This window comes from Urocampus carinirostris, unplaced genomic scaffold (assembly GCF_059441175.1).
Source record: "Urocampus carinirostris isolate Australia breed hairy pipefish unplaced genomic scaffold, RoL_Ucar_1.0 HiC_scaffold_258, whole genome shotgun sequence".
Lineage (NCBI taxonomy): Eukaryota > Metazoa > Chordata > Actinopteri > Syngnathiformes > Syngnathidae > Urocampus > Urocampus carinirostris.
The window spans coordinates 1-15,303 of record NW_028283349.1 but is presented as its reverse complement, the minus strand read 5'-3'; the positions used below and the strand labels follow the sequence as shown (position 1 = coordinate 15,303).

The window sequence follows — 15,303 nt, the reverse complement described above, 5'->3', positions numbered from 1 at the left end:
CTATTATATAATTTTTTGACTTTTACAAGATGTAGTTGAATTACTGTTTACGACCTTTGTTGTATAAAATTTGAAACCACCTGTTACTCTTTGCTTGGACTTGTACATTTTTTGAGATGTAACTGTGCATTTTACCGATTCATTGATTATCAAAATAATTCTTAGTTGCAGCCCTAGTACAATGCATTTAAGTGTTTACACTCTTTCATTCTCAGGTATGAGCTCCGGATGCGCTACTTCCCTAAAGGTTACCTCAGTCATTTCTCAGAAGACAAACCTTCACTCAACTATCTCTATCACCAGGTATAAAACATAGAAGAAGCACATAAACCTAAGTATAGTAGTTTAAGTTATTCTTGAAGTCTACACAGCAAATGTTGCTCCTACTCACTTTTCCTTTTCACTTGACCTCTCCTAAGTTCTAAATGTTTTCTTTGTGCAGCAATTTATGATTTTATTTTCAACTTTCTGATTTTGAGAAGCAATATGTACAGTGCATCCGGAAAGTATTCACAGCGCTTCACTTTTTCCACATTTTGTTATGTTACAGCCTCATTCCAAATTGTATTAATTTAATCTCTTATCTCAAAATTCTACACAAAATACTCCATTATGACAATGTGAAAAAGTTTTTTGTTTTTTTAATTCATTAAAAATAGAAAACTAAGAAATCACATTTACATAAGTATTCACAGCCTTTGCTTAATACTTTGTTGATCCACCTTTGGCAGCAAATACAGCCTCAAGTCTTTTTGAATATGATCCCACAAGTTTAGCACACCTATCTTTAGGCAGTTTTGCCCATTCTTCTTTGCAATAAGTCTTAAGCTCAATCAGGTTGGATGGGAGACGTTTGTGCACAGCCATTTTCAGATCTCTCCAGAGATGTTCGATCGGATTCAAGTCTGGACTCTGGCTCGGACACTCCAGGACATTCATGGAGTGGTTCTGAAGCCAATCTTTTGAGATCTTGGCTGTGTGCTTTGGGTCATTGTCCTGCTGAAAAATGAACCTTTGCCCCAGCCTGAGATCAAGAGCGCTCTGGAACAGGTTTTCATCCAGGATATCTCTATATATTGCTGCATTCATTTTTCCTTCTATCCTGACTAGTCTGCCAGTTCCTGCTGCTGAAAAACATCCCCACAGCATGATGCTGCCACCACCATGCTTCACTGTAGGGATAGTATTGGCCTGGTGAAGAGCGGTGCCTGGTTTCCTACAAACATGGCGCCTGGCATTCACACCAAAGAGTTCAATCTTTGTCTCATCAGACCAGAGAATTTTGTTTCTCATGGTTTGAGAGTCATTCAGGTGCTTTTTGGCAAATTCCAGACGGGCTTCCATGTTCCTTTTACTAAGGAGTGGCTTTCGTCTGGCCACTCTACCATACAGGCCTGATTGGTGGATTGCTGCTGAGATGGTTGTCCTTCTGGAAGGCTCTCCTCTCTCCACAGAGGAACGCTGGAGCTCTGACAGAGTGACCATCGGGTTCTTGGTCACCACCCTGACTAAGGCCCTTCTTCCCCGATCGCTGAGTTTAGAAGGCCGGCCAGCTCTAGGAAGAGTCCTGGTGGTTCCAAATGTCTTCTATTTACGAATAATGGAGGCCACTGTGCTCATTGGGACCTTCAAAGCAGCAGAAATTTTTCGGTATTCTTCCCCAGATTTGTGCCTCAAGACAATCCTGTCTCGCAGGTCTACAGACAGTTCTTTTGACTTCATGCTTGGTGTCTGTGCTCTGACATGCACACTTAACTGTGGGATCTTATATAGATAGGTGTGTGCCTTTCCATATCATGTCCAATCAACTGAATTTACTGCAGGTGGACTCCAATTAAGATGTAGAAAGATCTCAAGGATGATCAGTGGAAAAAAGATGCACCTGAGCTCAATTTTGAGCTTCATGGCAAAGGCTGTGAATACTTATGTAAATGTGATCTCTTAGTTTTCTATTTTTAATAAATTCAAAAAAAGTAAAAAAAAAAAAAAATGTTTTCACATTGTCATAATGGAGTATTTAGTGTAGAATTTTGAGATAAGAGATTAAATTGATACAATTTGGAATGAGGCTGTAACATAACAAAATGTGGAAAAAGTGAAGCGCTGTGAATACTTTCCGGATGCACTGTATGTATGCATTCCCCTAATTCTCTCCTAATTAACCCCAGCAAGTATACCTTACACAAGAATTAAAATGCATTTGACTTTTAAAGGAACTGTTTTCCTTGTACTCTGAAATCCATAGTTTAAATTTAAGTTTGCAATGATTTGTTTATAGCAGCAAACCTTATTAAATTTCTCAAATTTAACCAAATCCAATTTTTAATTACTATCACGTAATTTTAGCAATTCATCAAGCTATACATTTTTTTTCTAAAATATTACTGCACAGACTTAAATTTGTCTGCTGTCACATTTTGTCTTAACAGGTAAAGAGTGACTACATGCAACATATCGCTGATCAAGTCGATCAAGAAGTAGCTTTGAAATTAGGCTGTCTAGAAATAAGGTAAAAGAATGGTTTGTGTTATCACAACTTGTTCCTGCTCCCTTTTCTTGGAAAGTATTTTTTCTCGTTTGCTGTTGATTCTAACCCCAGTCATCCTTGGACTTTGCAGGCGCTTCTTCAGAGAGATGCCGGGAAATGCCCTTGACAAGAAATCCAACTACGAACTTCTAGAGTAACATTTATTTATTTATAACGTGTTTTTGTGAGTATTCACCCATCTTAATGTGTATTTTTTGCTATTATTTTTTTTAGGAAAGATGTTGGTTTGAGAAGGTTCTTCCCTAAAAGCCTTTTGGAATCTCTAAAGGTAAAGATTAAAACTGATCAAAAATCAATACTGCAGGAATGTCTTTGCTTATTGTCATAACCACGTTGGCTGGCTTGTTTGTATAGATGTATGTTAACAAAAAACATATTTTAGTAACTTTTGGAAATCAAACATAGAACAGCATGAGCCACGTACTTCTTGGTGCATGTAGCTGTTCCCTAACCAGACTTCTGTGTAGTCAGCATTAATGCAGATCGTCTGAAAACCAGTGAGTCGTGTAGTCTTATCTTTTGCCTGACATCAACTGAAATAGATCTCTTTGTAGATATTAATAGGGCTGCACAGCGGATAGATGCGCAGTCCCTGGTCCAGGGTTCAATTCCAGCAACCGCAATCTCTCTTGCAGAGTTTGCATGTTCTCCCCGTGCCTGAGTGGGTTTCCTCCTACCACTCCGGTTTCCTTCCACATTCCAAAAACATGCATGTCAGGTTTATTGGCCTCTCCAAATTATCCTTAGGCGTAAATGAGCGAGCGAATTGTCTGTCTCTGTGTGCCCTCTGACTGGCTGACAATCAACGAGGGTGTCTCACTGCCCAAAGATAGTTCGGACGGGCTCTAGCATCCCCCTGACCCTATTGAGGATACGTGGTGCAGAAGATGGATGGATGTAAATATGAGTAGAATTGGAATTGAACAGAAAATAGAGTCATCGAATATGCCCACTCTTTTCTGTGCTATCATCTTAGTGGACTGATGGTGGTCAAGTCCAAACACATTCAGTTCTATCCGACGGAGTGAGAACCTTGTATTTTGGGATTGAGGCATTGGTACTTTGCATACAGTACAGTCGAGCCAGAAAATGTAACTTGTGCATGTGGTTGCGATTCCTTTTTGATGTTAGATTAGGGGTTACAATCATGGGTCACTTTAAAGGCGTGGAAATTATTAAGTTTAATTGTGAAGAAAGATTTTCCATGGCTTTAAGGAACCAAATTGGAAGTGTTGTTTGGTTTAATAGATGTTAGATTGCTTGATGGATGCCTGAAAGCATGACATTTGCACACCATGTTGTCAATGTGCATTAAAAAATTACTGGGCATTATTTCTTTGGAGGATGACACCTATTTTTATTTTTAATGTTTGTCTATCTTAAATCTTTTTTTCGTCTAGGCAAAAACACTTCGTAAGCATATCCAACAGACATTCAAACAGTTTGCCAACCTCAATGATGAGCAGAGCATCCACAAGTTTTTCGAGATCATCTCTCCCATCTACCACTTTGATAAAGAGTGCTTCAAATGTGCATTAGGGGTAAGCCACTTTTCTGTTAATATTGTTCCCTGTTCGATAAGCTGTGAAGGTCATTCACACGTTTCCCAGCTCTATCATGTAAGAGCCCGGAATTTATTTACAGTCTCTATCAGTGTGGAATGCTGTCAGGTTAATTGCTTACTTCAACCAAACAGTCAGTTGATTTTCGGATGATCTGTCCTACACTCTCAATGAAGTGGTAGCGATGTATTGATGCAAGTTGCAAGATGCCAGTTTTCTATAGGATGGTGGTTGTTTCTACACATCAGGGTCCAGCATTTAAACATTTCAGCCTAAAACTCGACAAGTTTAAAGCCATTTAAGTTTATACATGTTTTAAATCGAGTCTCCTTGCCATTTGCTACGAGTTGGTAAATCCTTGGGGTTTGTAAACTGTCTTTAATATAGTATACATTGCCTTTTGGTTAGGCAATTGTTAAATATTGTGGTCCACCCTGCTTTAAGCTTGTTCCTGTTTTCAAAGTGTTCCAGTTTTACAATGAAACAGCTTCACTACTGTCATATGCAAAGATAAGATATTAAGTAGAATAACTTTTAGAAATTATCCAAATTGGCATATATTATTAGCTGATATCATATAAGTTGGCAAGTGTGATTAATGCATAGATCTTGAATACTGTTTCATAAAAAAACATTGTTGAAAATGTTTTATTTAAAGACCAAACTTTTTCTTTCCTCTCTTTATAAGAACTGTATTTCTTGACATGGAACGGAATAGTGTCTTGACACTACTGTGACACTAAAATTAGAGTTCTCTGAATATTGGGTCATCACTATTTGGCCAAGAGGCAATGGTCTAGTCACACACGGTTTTGCTCGTGTACTGTAACTGGGACACAATCTGCAGCCCATGGCAGACCTCCATTTAGTAGAGAATCCCTTAGTTAAATATGGTGAGTCTTAAACATATTTTAAATTTAAATAGTTGTGCAATTTCTACACAGTACAACCACACAAATAAATATAACCTATAAATTATATTGGGACCTCTTTGTATCAAAAAAGGCATTTTAACTTTAATTTTAAATATTTCATTTTATCATTTTAAATATTTTTCCATAGATTTTGCTAGTGAAAAACGTGACTTTCGAATGTTTTCAGTGTGTTCAAAAAGGAACAAACACAACATTGTATTTTCTTTTTCCTTTGACGAGGCACATCTTCGTAAAGCAACATGGGATAAAATATAGAGAAAGTATATCAGTTTTTTTTCTTTTCTATTTTCAGTCTAGCTGGGTAATATCAGTAGAGTTAGCAATCGGACCAGAGGAAGGAATCAGCTACCTCACTGACAAGGGCTCAACGGTGAGTATTCACATAAATTGTAACTTAGAATGAAGCTTTATTAACCATTATACATTGCCCTATTTGATTTTTATGGTCCTGTAGTCTCAACTCCTCATACGTCCACGACCAAGTTCCTCATGATTTGATCATGTGGATTAGTATCAAATGACATGTTTCATGCCAAACGTAATTTGCCTCATCAATAAATTATGTAATGTGTCGGCGCAACAAAATAAGAACGTGAACTTCAAAAAGTTGGTTAAAAAATTCAACTTCCGACTTGATTTGATTGACTTTGGCTCGGTGCACGCTGCAGAGCTTAATGCTGAATTCAGATTTTTCTGTGATATCTGTGAGATCTTTCACAATTTGAACTAGATGCGAATGGTATGCGATGTCGTTTGACTTTTTTGCGTCTTTTGTTTGAACGTGCAAATGATGCGTGACGTCACACGCAACGTGCTCATTGTTTGAGGAAGTACTCATGGATGCTAACAGCGTAGCGTATATAGCAATTTGAAACGTATTTTGGCACCAAAGGCTGAACAGATTTGTCCCCCCAAATAATATTTAAATCCAAAACCTCACCTTTCCTCCATTGAATGCTGTCCGTGTTTTTGTCACCCATGTTTATTGAGTTCTACGCTTCCTCCTGCATCGCGATGATGTGCAGGTCACAGTAATGAGCCTTGCACGTTCACCCAGAAGTCGCATTCCAAAAGATCAGATATGGATTGGATTTAAGACGACATATAAATGTGAATTAGGTCTGGTGTGAGAAATCTGATTTTTGCTATTTAGACAGATTGGATACAGATCGTGTCCATGCAACAAAATACGATTTCCTTGCAATGTGAACCTAGCCTTTGATACACTTAATTCTAGTATTTCACAACACCGCCCTCTACCGGTTTCTCTTGAATGTACAAATGGCATGTTTCAGATTGCTTTTGGGTCATTTAAAATAAACATTTAATGACAATTAGATATCATTTATCTTTACTTCTATAGCCTACCCACCTAGCAAACTTCAACCAGGTTCAGTCCATCCAGTATTCACCTTTGGAAGAAAAGGACAGGAAAGGCATGCTGCAGCTCAATGTTGCCGGAGCCCCAGAGGTGACTAAACACTTGACCACACACACATACTCTCATTTATATGCTTGTCATCCATCGTGGTGTCACACTGGAATGATCAAAGACTGTTTTTTTAAAGAGATTTACAATGACAGTGCGTCCTTCAGAAGAACCTTTTCGTGTTACCATCATCACATGTTTCTGAATCATTACTTTTCATATTACCTTGTCGTGACACTGTTTCCGACTAAAGATGTAGACAAAATCAGCATGCGTATGCTACTAGTGGACGTGTTGCATAATGGATGTGCGAGCTCAGAAACATGTGGTTACCACGTTGTAGCAAATTTAAAAATGGATGTGTTTATATGTGAACTGTTCAATGTCAGTAATGCATTGACTTGCTCATTAGACTGTGGGTGTGTGCGTTTGTGTGTGTGTGTGTGTGTGTGTGTGTGTGTGTGTGTGTGTGTGTGTGTGTGTGTGTGTGTGTGTGTGTGTGTGTGTTTTTGCTTTTGGCAGCCTCTCACAGTCACCACAGCATCCTTGACCACAGCAGAAAACATGGCTGATTTGATTGACGGCTACTGTCGGCTTTTCTCCTCAACGAGCCACTCTTTCATTGTCAGAGTCCACAAGGGTAGGAGACACTCCCACTTGCAGCTATATTAGACCTAATGTATTTGCATTAGTTGCCTTATGTGCAGGGTAAATATGAATGAACATTTGTTTAAATACTGTCAATTACAGCATGACTATTCAGTCACGCAACCAGATAATTGAATTTGCTTTCGGATGAAGATGCTTGTCACTTTGAAAATGCTCCTCGCTTTTGACTTTTTCTAAAAATAACTACAAACGCTTTTGACATTCACATGCTAGCCCTCACCACGGTTTTTGTTTTTGTTTTGCAGAAGGCGATAGAGCGTTACCATCCATCCCAAAGTAAGTAGGGAAACTTTGAAATGCTGTGTCCAAAATTAAACTCTAATAATAACACATTTGAATCATACAATATTTAGCAAATAGAAAATCTCTGATCCAAAGTTTTTTATTCCATCGTCCTCATGATTTTTTCCAATGCATGACAGGGTGTTATATTGCATTTATTTGTCTGATGCAGAGTTTCAAATCACGAAAGGCGAATGGAAAAGCGGATAGACGGTGTACGAACCAGAGCGGTTTGTGTCTCAGGTAGAAGATATATTTTGGCCTTCTTTTTCACTCTGTGTCAGATTCTGTTAACTTTAATGCTCTGAATGACTATTGAATGGCTGAAGCCTTTGAGGACACACAAGTGCCTGTTTCCCCCCATGAAGCCTGCTCTTTGTTTGCAGTGAAGTCTCCCTTTGCACTCCATATGTTTGCATGAGGGGCTTAAGTGACTGCCACTGGCACACAGATTTGACATCCTAAGGTTTCCTAGGTTTTTTTGACCTTTGATTAGCTCCCTTGTATGCAGCATCTAAGAAATGACCATGTTAAAGCGAATATACAGTGCATCCGGAAAGTATTCACAGCGCTTCACTTTTTCCACATTTTGTTATGTTACAGCCTCATTCCAAATTAATTTAATCTTACTTACTTTTTTTGAATTTATTAAAAATAGAAAACTAAGAAATCACATTTACATAAGTATTCACAGCCTTTGCCATGAAGCTAAAAATTGAGCTCATGTGTATCTTTTTTCCACTGATCATCCTTGAGATCTTTCTACAGCTTAATTGGAGTCCACCTGCAGTAAATTCAGTTGATTGGACATGATTTGGAAAGCCACACACCTGTCTATATAAGGTCCCACAGTTGAGTGTGCATGTCAGAGCACAAACACTAAGCATGAGGTCAAAAGAACTGTCTGTAGACCTGCGAGACAGGATTGTCTTGAGGCACAAATCTGGGGAAGGATACAAAAAAAATTCTGCTGCTTTGAACGTCCCTATGAGCACAGTGGCCTCCATTATTCGTAAATGGAAGACATTTGGAACCACCAGGACTGTTCCTAGAGCTGGCCGGCCTTCTAAACTGAGCGATCGGGGAAGAAGGGCCTTAGTCAGGGAGGTGACCAAGAACCCGATGGTCACTCTGTCAGAGCTCCAGCGTTCCTCTGTGGAGAGAGGAGAGCCTTCTAGAAGGACAAACATCTCTGCAGCTATCCACCAATCAGGCCTGTATGGTAGAGTGGCCAGACGAAAGCCACTCCTTAGTAAAAGGAACATGGAAGCCCGTCTGGAATTTACCAAAAAGCACCTGAATGACTCTCAGACCATGAGAAACAAAATTCTCTGGTCTGATGAGACAAAAATTTAACTCTTTGGTGTGAATGCCAGGCGCCATGTTTGGAGGAAACCAGGCACCACTCATCACCAGGCCAATACCATCCCTACAGTGAAGCATGGTGGTGGCAGCATCATGCTGTGGGGATGTTTTTCAGCAGCAGGAACTGGCAGACTAGTCAGGATAGAAGGAAAAATGAATGCAGCAATATATAGAGATATCCTGGATGAAAACCTGCTCCAGAGCGCTCTTGACCTCAGGCTGGGGCGAAGGTTCATTTTTCAGCAGGACAACGACCCAAAGCACACAGCCAAGATCTCAAAAGATTGGCTTCAGAACCACTTCGTGAATGTCCTGGAGTGGCCCCGCCAGAGTCCAGACTTGAATCTGATCGAACATCTCTGGAGAGATCTGAAAATGCTTTGCACAAACGTCTCCCATCCAACCTGATTGAGCTTGAGACTTATTGCAAAGAAGAATGGGCAAAACTGCCTAACGATAGGTGTGCTAAACTTGTGGGATCATATTCAAAAAGACTTGAGGCTGTATTTGCTGCAAAAGGTGGATCAACAAAGTATTAAGCAAAGGCTGTGAATACTTATGTAAATGTGATTTCTTAGTTTTCTATTTTTAATAAATTAAAAAAAAATAAAATAAAAACTTTTTCACATTGTCATAATGGAGTATTTTGTGTAGAATTTTGCGATAAGAGATTAAATTAATACAATTTGGAATGAGGCTGTAACATAACAAAATGTGGAAAAAGTGAAGCGCTGTGAATACTTTCCGGATCAGTCCTAACTGTTCATGCATACTAATTACTGAACTTCTCTCCTTCCTTCTTTGTATGCATCTCTTGGTGCATGTGGCTTCTACAGGGCACAATAGTGGCGATGGTAAATAATATAATATATATTATATTTTTATTTCTGTTTTTGGGATGTGTTTTAAGCATCTATCTGTGTCTTTAAGTGATGTCGCTTTCTTCATGACTCAATCTGTTTTTTTGACACATTCTGGAAAGAACAGCCGTTTCCATCCCACCCTCTCCCTCTTCCTCTTTGTGTCTGCTTCTTACCGCCACACACCACTATGTTCTATCCTCGTCTCTTGTGCTTGCTTAAGTTTAATAGTAGATGTCGTGTATGTGCTCCCAGTTGGATATGGTGGCATTACTTTGGAAAGGTAATTTCGTCCAGTCTTTTAGAATTCATGTAATAACGTGTACTCTACTGCATTTTATGGTGATATTTTTTTTTCTGTAAAACTTTCTGAGTCGTCATTTTTGTCTCAAATATTCTTTTTGTCATTTTACCTTTTTGGCTCTACAGAAACTGATGACTATGCTGAGATCATAGATGAGGAGGACACTTACACAATGCCTTCAAGTAAGTAAATCAACAGTACCCCAGTTTATTTGAACAAATAATGCTTAAATTAGTGGATTCGATCAAACTTGTTTGATGATTAAAATTGCATGATGGATGGTTTAATCTGTGTTGCTGCAGTTTTACATACATAATTTACAAGGACTTTCTGATTTAGTGTTGTCACAGTTAAACCCACCATAAGGCTCCACAGATATAACTCCTATGTTTCCACAGCTTTTCAAAGCTCGTCTTGACTAATAGCTGTACTTTTTCACGGTTCAAAGTCGGTGGATGTAGCTTACTCTGATCAATTTAATTATAAATGTTCTAATTTCTAGTATTTGCATAGGCATTTTCAAACATCCTTTTTCCCATCAAAATTATTAGTATTTCTCTTTCACGACATGAAGTAAGAATTTTCCTCAACACTAATTGACCTTTTTACAATGGGCATATCCGTATATACTTAGACAGGATATATCAAAATGTATGTTGATTAGTAAAGTGTGATGTGTAGAACAGCACCTCTCTTTCCTACATCTTAATACTTACGATTGAACGTTTTGACATCTCAATTTTTTTTTTGTGGGCTTTGGGGTTCAATTTAGCAACTGCTGAAATATTCCAAGTATGTTTTTTTGTTGTTCTCACAGTTAGTTATTTTTTTCTCCTATCATTCAAATACCAATTTCCCTAGAATACTATGGACTAGATCAAGGTAATAATTTAAACATACCATTTGACTAGTTGTGGTGATACTTTGATTTTTGGTGATGCTCGTGATCTTCCTTCATTGTTTGCCTGCAACAGTAAATGAACGAAAGAATTTTTTTTACTGTTATCTGTTACCCCTAACTCTTCTCTTTCTGTTCACATTTGTATCATCACTCCAAGGGAACATTTTGTGTCATCCGTTGGGATATAAGAATAGTAAAGGAATGTATTTTTATGTTTGCAATTAATCTGATAGAAATCAGCAATGGTCAAATATGTCTTACTCAGCTACACAATCGTTTTGTGTTTTTCACCTGATTAAAAACATGCAGTGTAAAGTTTTTTTGATATGTCATGAATTTAAAGTTCGATTTGTGGCCTGCGCAGTTTGTATTGCTGATGCTGATGTTGCATGCAGACTGCTACAAAGCTTGCCAGAGTAGACATGCAAATTAATTATTTGATAAATAATCCACTGTTAAACCTGTTACCACCACATATCGTTTCTGCGTACAATAGAATAATCTGCTCAGATACTGGTAATCACGTGCAAATGACAAGTCACTGCACTGTGCTCTGTCAAGCTTAGTTTGTGTGTGTGGATATATGCATGTTTGGTTCCAATTGTCTTCACTTGTCTCTGTGTGTGCTTGTGTTCACAATATATTGTGTATCCAGCACAGGACTATGAAATTCAACGGGAATGCATTGAATTGGGGCGCTGCATAGGTGAGGGACAGTTTGGGGACGTCCACCAAGGAGTCTACCTCAGCCCGGTAAGCATACATAAACGCCTTAGTATAAATTGTAAAGTTTGATTTTACATCAAATTTATTGTGCAGTTTATATGTTGGGCAATGTCATTGAATGAGATGCTGCAAGGCATTAATGTAGATGAGACAGCGGGTTATCTAGCTTGTATAGAGTAATTGTTTGGTGCCTTGTCATTTTTGTACCAAAAAGACCTTTATTCTGGACACTTGCAGACATTCACAACAGAACCAAGGGACACAATTGTGTACTACAAATTTCAAAGAGTTTTTGGCAAAGGAGGATTTTATTACCCATTCTTTTCAGTACACTCCACTTTGAATGATGCCGTGTCTTCAGTTAATTTGATTCTTTCAGAGAGTAATCTGAATCCCTTAACCATTAAATTAACATGACACACTCAGTGAATTTTTGATCCTCTTGTCTTTAGCGACAACATTTTTTGAATTGGACGCAAATTTGCAATCACATTCATTAGAAATAAAGTGGTTTGAATGTGGTTTTATTTTGGGAGTGAATAGAATGGTTAGGATTTAAACTAGAGGATTAAGAATGGAGCAATGATTTGGACATGTCCAGAAGAAACCTCAAGTCAAGTAATGTTTATCTGTATAGCCCTTAATCACAAAATCTCAACGGGCTGAACAGACTACGGAATACTATTACACCATGATCTAAAACCTACATGAGGGCAAGGAAAAACTCAAAAACCTCAGGATTAGGAAAATGAAGAAACCTTGAGAAGGGCCTCAACGAGGTTATCCCTCTTCCAGGATGACCAGGCTGCAATGGATGTTGCAAGGGTATCAACAGACAATACAACAACACCAGCTCAGTAGCCTAGATGGTAGGGCGCCCGCTTTGAGACTGGGAGGTCGCTGGTTCGCGCCTCGGCCGAGTCATACCTAAGACTTATAACATTGGTAAAATGGCGGCGCCCTCTGTTGGCTGCGGCTGCATCGGCTCGCTACAACGGGTCAGGTGTATCGACATTTCAGTCTGTGTACATTGTTACAAAGAATGACAATACAAAGGAAATTATTATTATTATTATAAGCATGAAATATTGGTAATTGCATGTCCGGTCGACAGCCTTCTGAGATTAACATAATTCATTGGCTATTTAATATAGGTGTGGCAGGTGTTATATTAGTAGAATGGTAAAGCTGGGAAAGAAAGCAGGAAGACGGTTGATGGATGCACTATCGCAAACAAGCAATAAAAAATTACAGTTAGTCCTTGAATTTTTTTTTTTTTATTTTTGATCACCACACAAAATTTTTATTTGACAGTAGTATATTTATGGGACTTTATCATAATACTTTTATTTGGACTTTGGAGAATCAGTGTATGTATAATGATAACCACAACTTACACACGGCTTTCTTCATACCATTTGGTAATTAAAGCGCTTTAAAATATTTAGATGTGTTCGTATCTTGCAGGAGAACCCAGGATTGTCTGTGGCAGTGAAGACGTGTAAGAACTCAACATCAGACAGCGTTAGGGAGAAATTTCTCCAAGAAGCACGTAAGCTTTCAAAGTGTGTGTGTAATGTTGATGTTGTTACTTGTTGTTAGGAATGTTTTGTTAAAAAGTCATATTGTCACCTTGTCAAGTAACCATGCGGCAGTTTGACCATCCTCACATTGTGAAGCTAATGGGCGTTATTACTGAGAATCCAGTCTGGATCATCATGGAGCTTTGCACACTTGGAGAGGTAAGATAACTAACAGGTTTGTCAATTACTTGTCATTGTTGGCATTACTTCAAAATGTTTTTTTGATTTGTGCTTGCGTAGTTGCGTTCTTTCCTGCAAGTGAGGAAGTATAGTCTAGACCTGGCCACACTCATCCTGTACTCCTACCAGCTCAGCACAGCTTTGGCCTACCTCGAGAGTAAACGCTTTGTGCACAGGTGTGTTGCCTGAACTGCAGTTTTTTTTTAACCTATTTAGTTATTTTAAATGACTATTTTGGGGGGGTGTTACGTACCAAATAAAAACTTCAGTCCTGCTTTGAATCACTTAAGTTTAAATTTAAATCTTTGAGGCAAAATAGGACTGGAAGATTCCAAATAATTGCCATTTACTGCTCTAACAATATATGCGTTTTTATTTAGGGATATAGCGGCACGGAACGTCCTAGTATCAACTGTAGACTGTGTGAAGCTGGGAGATTTTGGTCTGTCACGGTACATGGAGGATAGCTCTTACTACAAAGGTCAGAATGCCACTTTTTTATTGGGCCCGCTCAACTGGAAACTTGCACACAATAGGTAGAGAATTTCTTTGTTTTATGTTTTTTTTTCTCTCTCAGCCTCAAAGGGTAAACTTCCCATCAAATGGATGGCTCCTGAGTCAATCAACTTTAGAAGATTTACAACAGCCAGTGATGTTTGGATGTTTGGTAAGTTCTGATTAATGCACTATTCTAAAATTGAAAATGATTTACATTTGAACAAGATTAATTTGCTCACTGTTTACTCTAATTGTCTTTGTTTCTTTCTCTGGCTTAACTCAGGTGTCTGTATGTGGGAAATTTTGATGTATGGCATCAAGCCTTTCCAAGGTGTAAAAAACAATGATGTCATTGGAAGGATTGAGAATGGTGAACGGCTCGCCATGCCTCCGCAGTGCCCGCCTACGCTGTACAGCTTGATGACCAAGTGTTGGTCGTACGATCCAAGCAAAAGGCCGCGCTTCAATGAACTGAAAACGCAGCTCAGGTATTTATATCACCTTTTGGACTCAATATGTGCAGATCATTAGCAACTCATCATTTTCAGAACTTATCTTTTTACCATTTACCATCTTCACATTTAGTACTCAAAATACCGAGTTCCTCAGTTCAATTTCCATTCATTTTAATATTTTGGAAACTTCTGTATTCATTCATACTCAATTCAGTAAATTTTTGACAATCCCATGACATAGTTCATCCATCCCTCCACGGTCACATTTAACTGCTACATTTGTGCACTTATCTTAATTGCACTAATGTTACAATGCACTATTCTTTTTCATTGCATTATTATTATTATTATTATTATCATTATTATCATTATAACTTAGCCCAGTTTTTTTGTGATTACTACATTGTAATGATTTTTTTGTCTATTTATCCTGATAATCTTTTGTCTTTTTTCTCTTCAAAATATTTATTTTTATATGTTTTATCCTGGAGTGCAATGCCTAATCTCTTTACATTCAATGTTTCACAACGTTGATATAACAAAGACCATTCTATTTTAGTTTAGTCTAGTCTAGCCTCTTCTAAACCATTTCTTAATTTTTCTTCATCCTTTGGACTGCAGGGGTCACTGTACTTCTGTATTGTCAGGCAATGACTTCCAGTCCCGCTAGAATTCCAAGTTTTGCCCACATACATTAATGCACTAAGTAGAGGAATATTGCAATTATTTACTCACACACATTTTTCCCCATTTCCAAGCCCTAAAATGGGGGAATGCTATGCTTTTAATGAGTTCTCTAATCCAACAAGATTCACTTTTAAATTCCAACATGTGTTATTTAACTGCAAAAATGTGTATTCATAATCTCATGGTTTTCTGTCCCACTTGACTGTAGTCAAGCACATCGCATTCATTTTGTAAAAAAAATGATGTACATCTGGCAAGTTGCGTTAATAATCTGACTTTAATGCAATGCATAACCGACAAAATGCTGATTCATGTATTC

The 15,303-nt window shown here is 38.2% G+C and overlaps 1 protein-coding gene across 1 annotated transcript; it reads left to right on the top strand.

Annotated features, from left to right (window-relative positions):
* Nucleotides 1–215: 215 nt before the first annotated feature.
* Nucleotides 216–14,330, top strand: LOC148344839 (focal adhesion kinase 1-like; the record flags this gene model as incomplete). The annotated part of the gene is made up of 20 exons (XM_088325929.1): nt 216–303; nt 2,430–2,509; nt 2,619–2,681; nt 2,762–2,816; nt 3,949–4,089; nt 5,338–5,415; nt 6,409–6,516; nt 6,997–7,114; nt 7,389–7,419; nt 7,598–7,668; nt 9,627–9,644; nt 10,080–10,136; nt 10,816–10,836; nt 11,511–11,608; nt 13,049–13,133; nt 13,223–13,323; nt 13,405–13,520; nt 13,725–13,825; nt 13,922–14,011; nt 14,126–14,330. Coding segments are annotated over 20 exons (1,725 nt in total), but the record flags the coding sequence as incomplete, so codon positions are not given.
* Nucleotides 14,331–15,303: the final 973 nt, after the last annotated feature.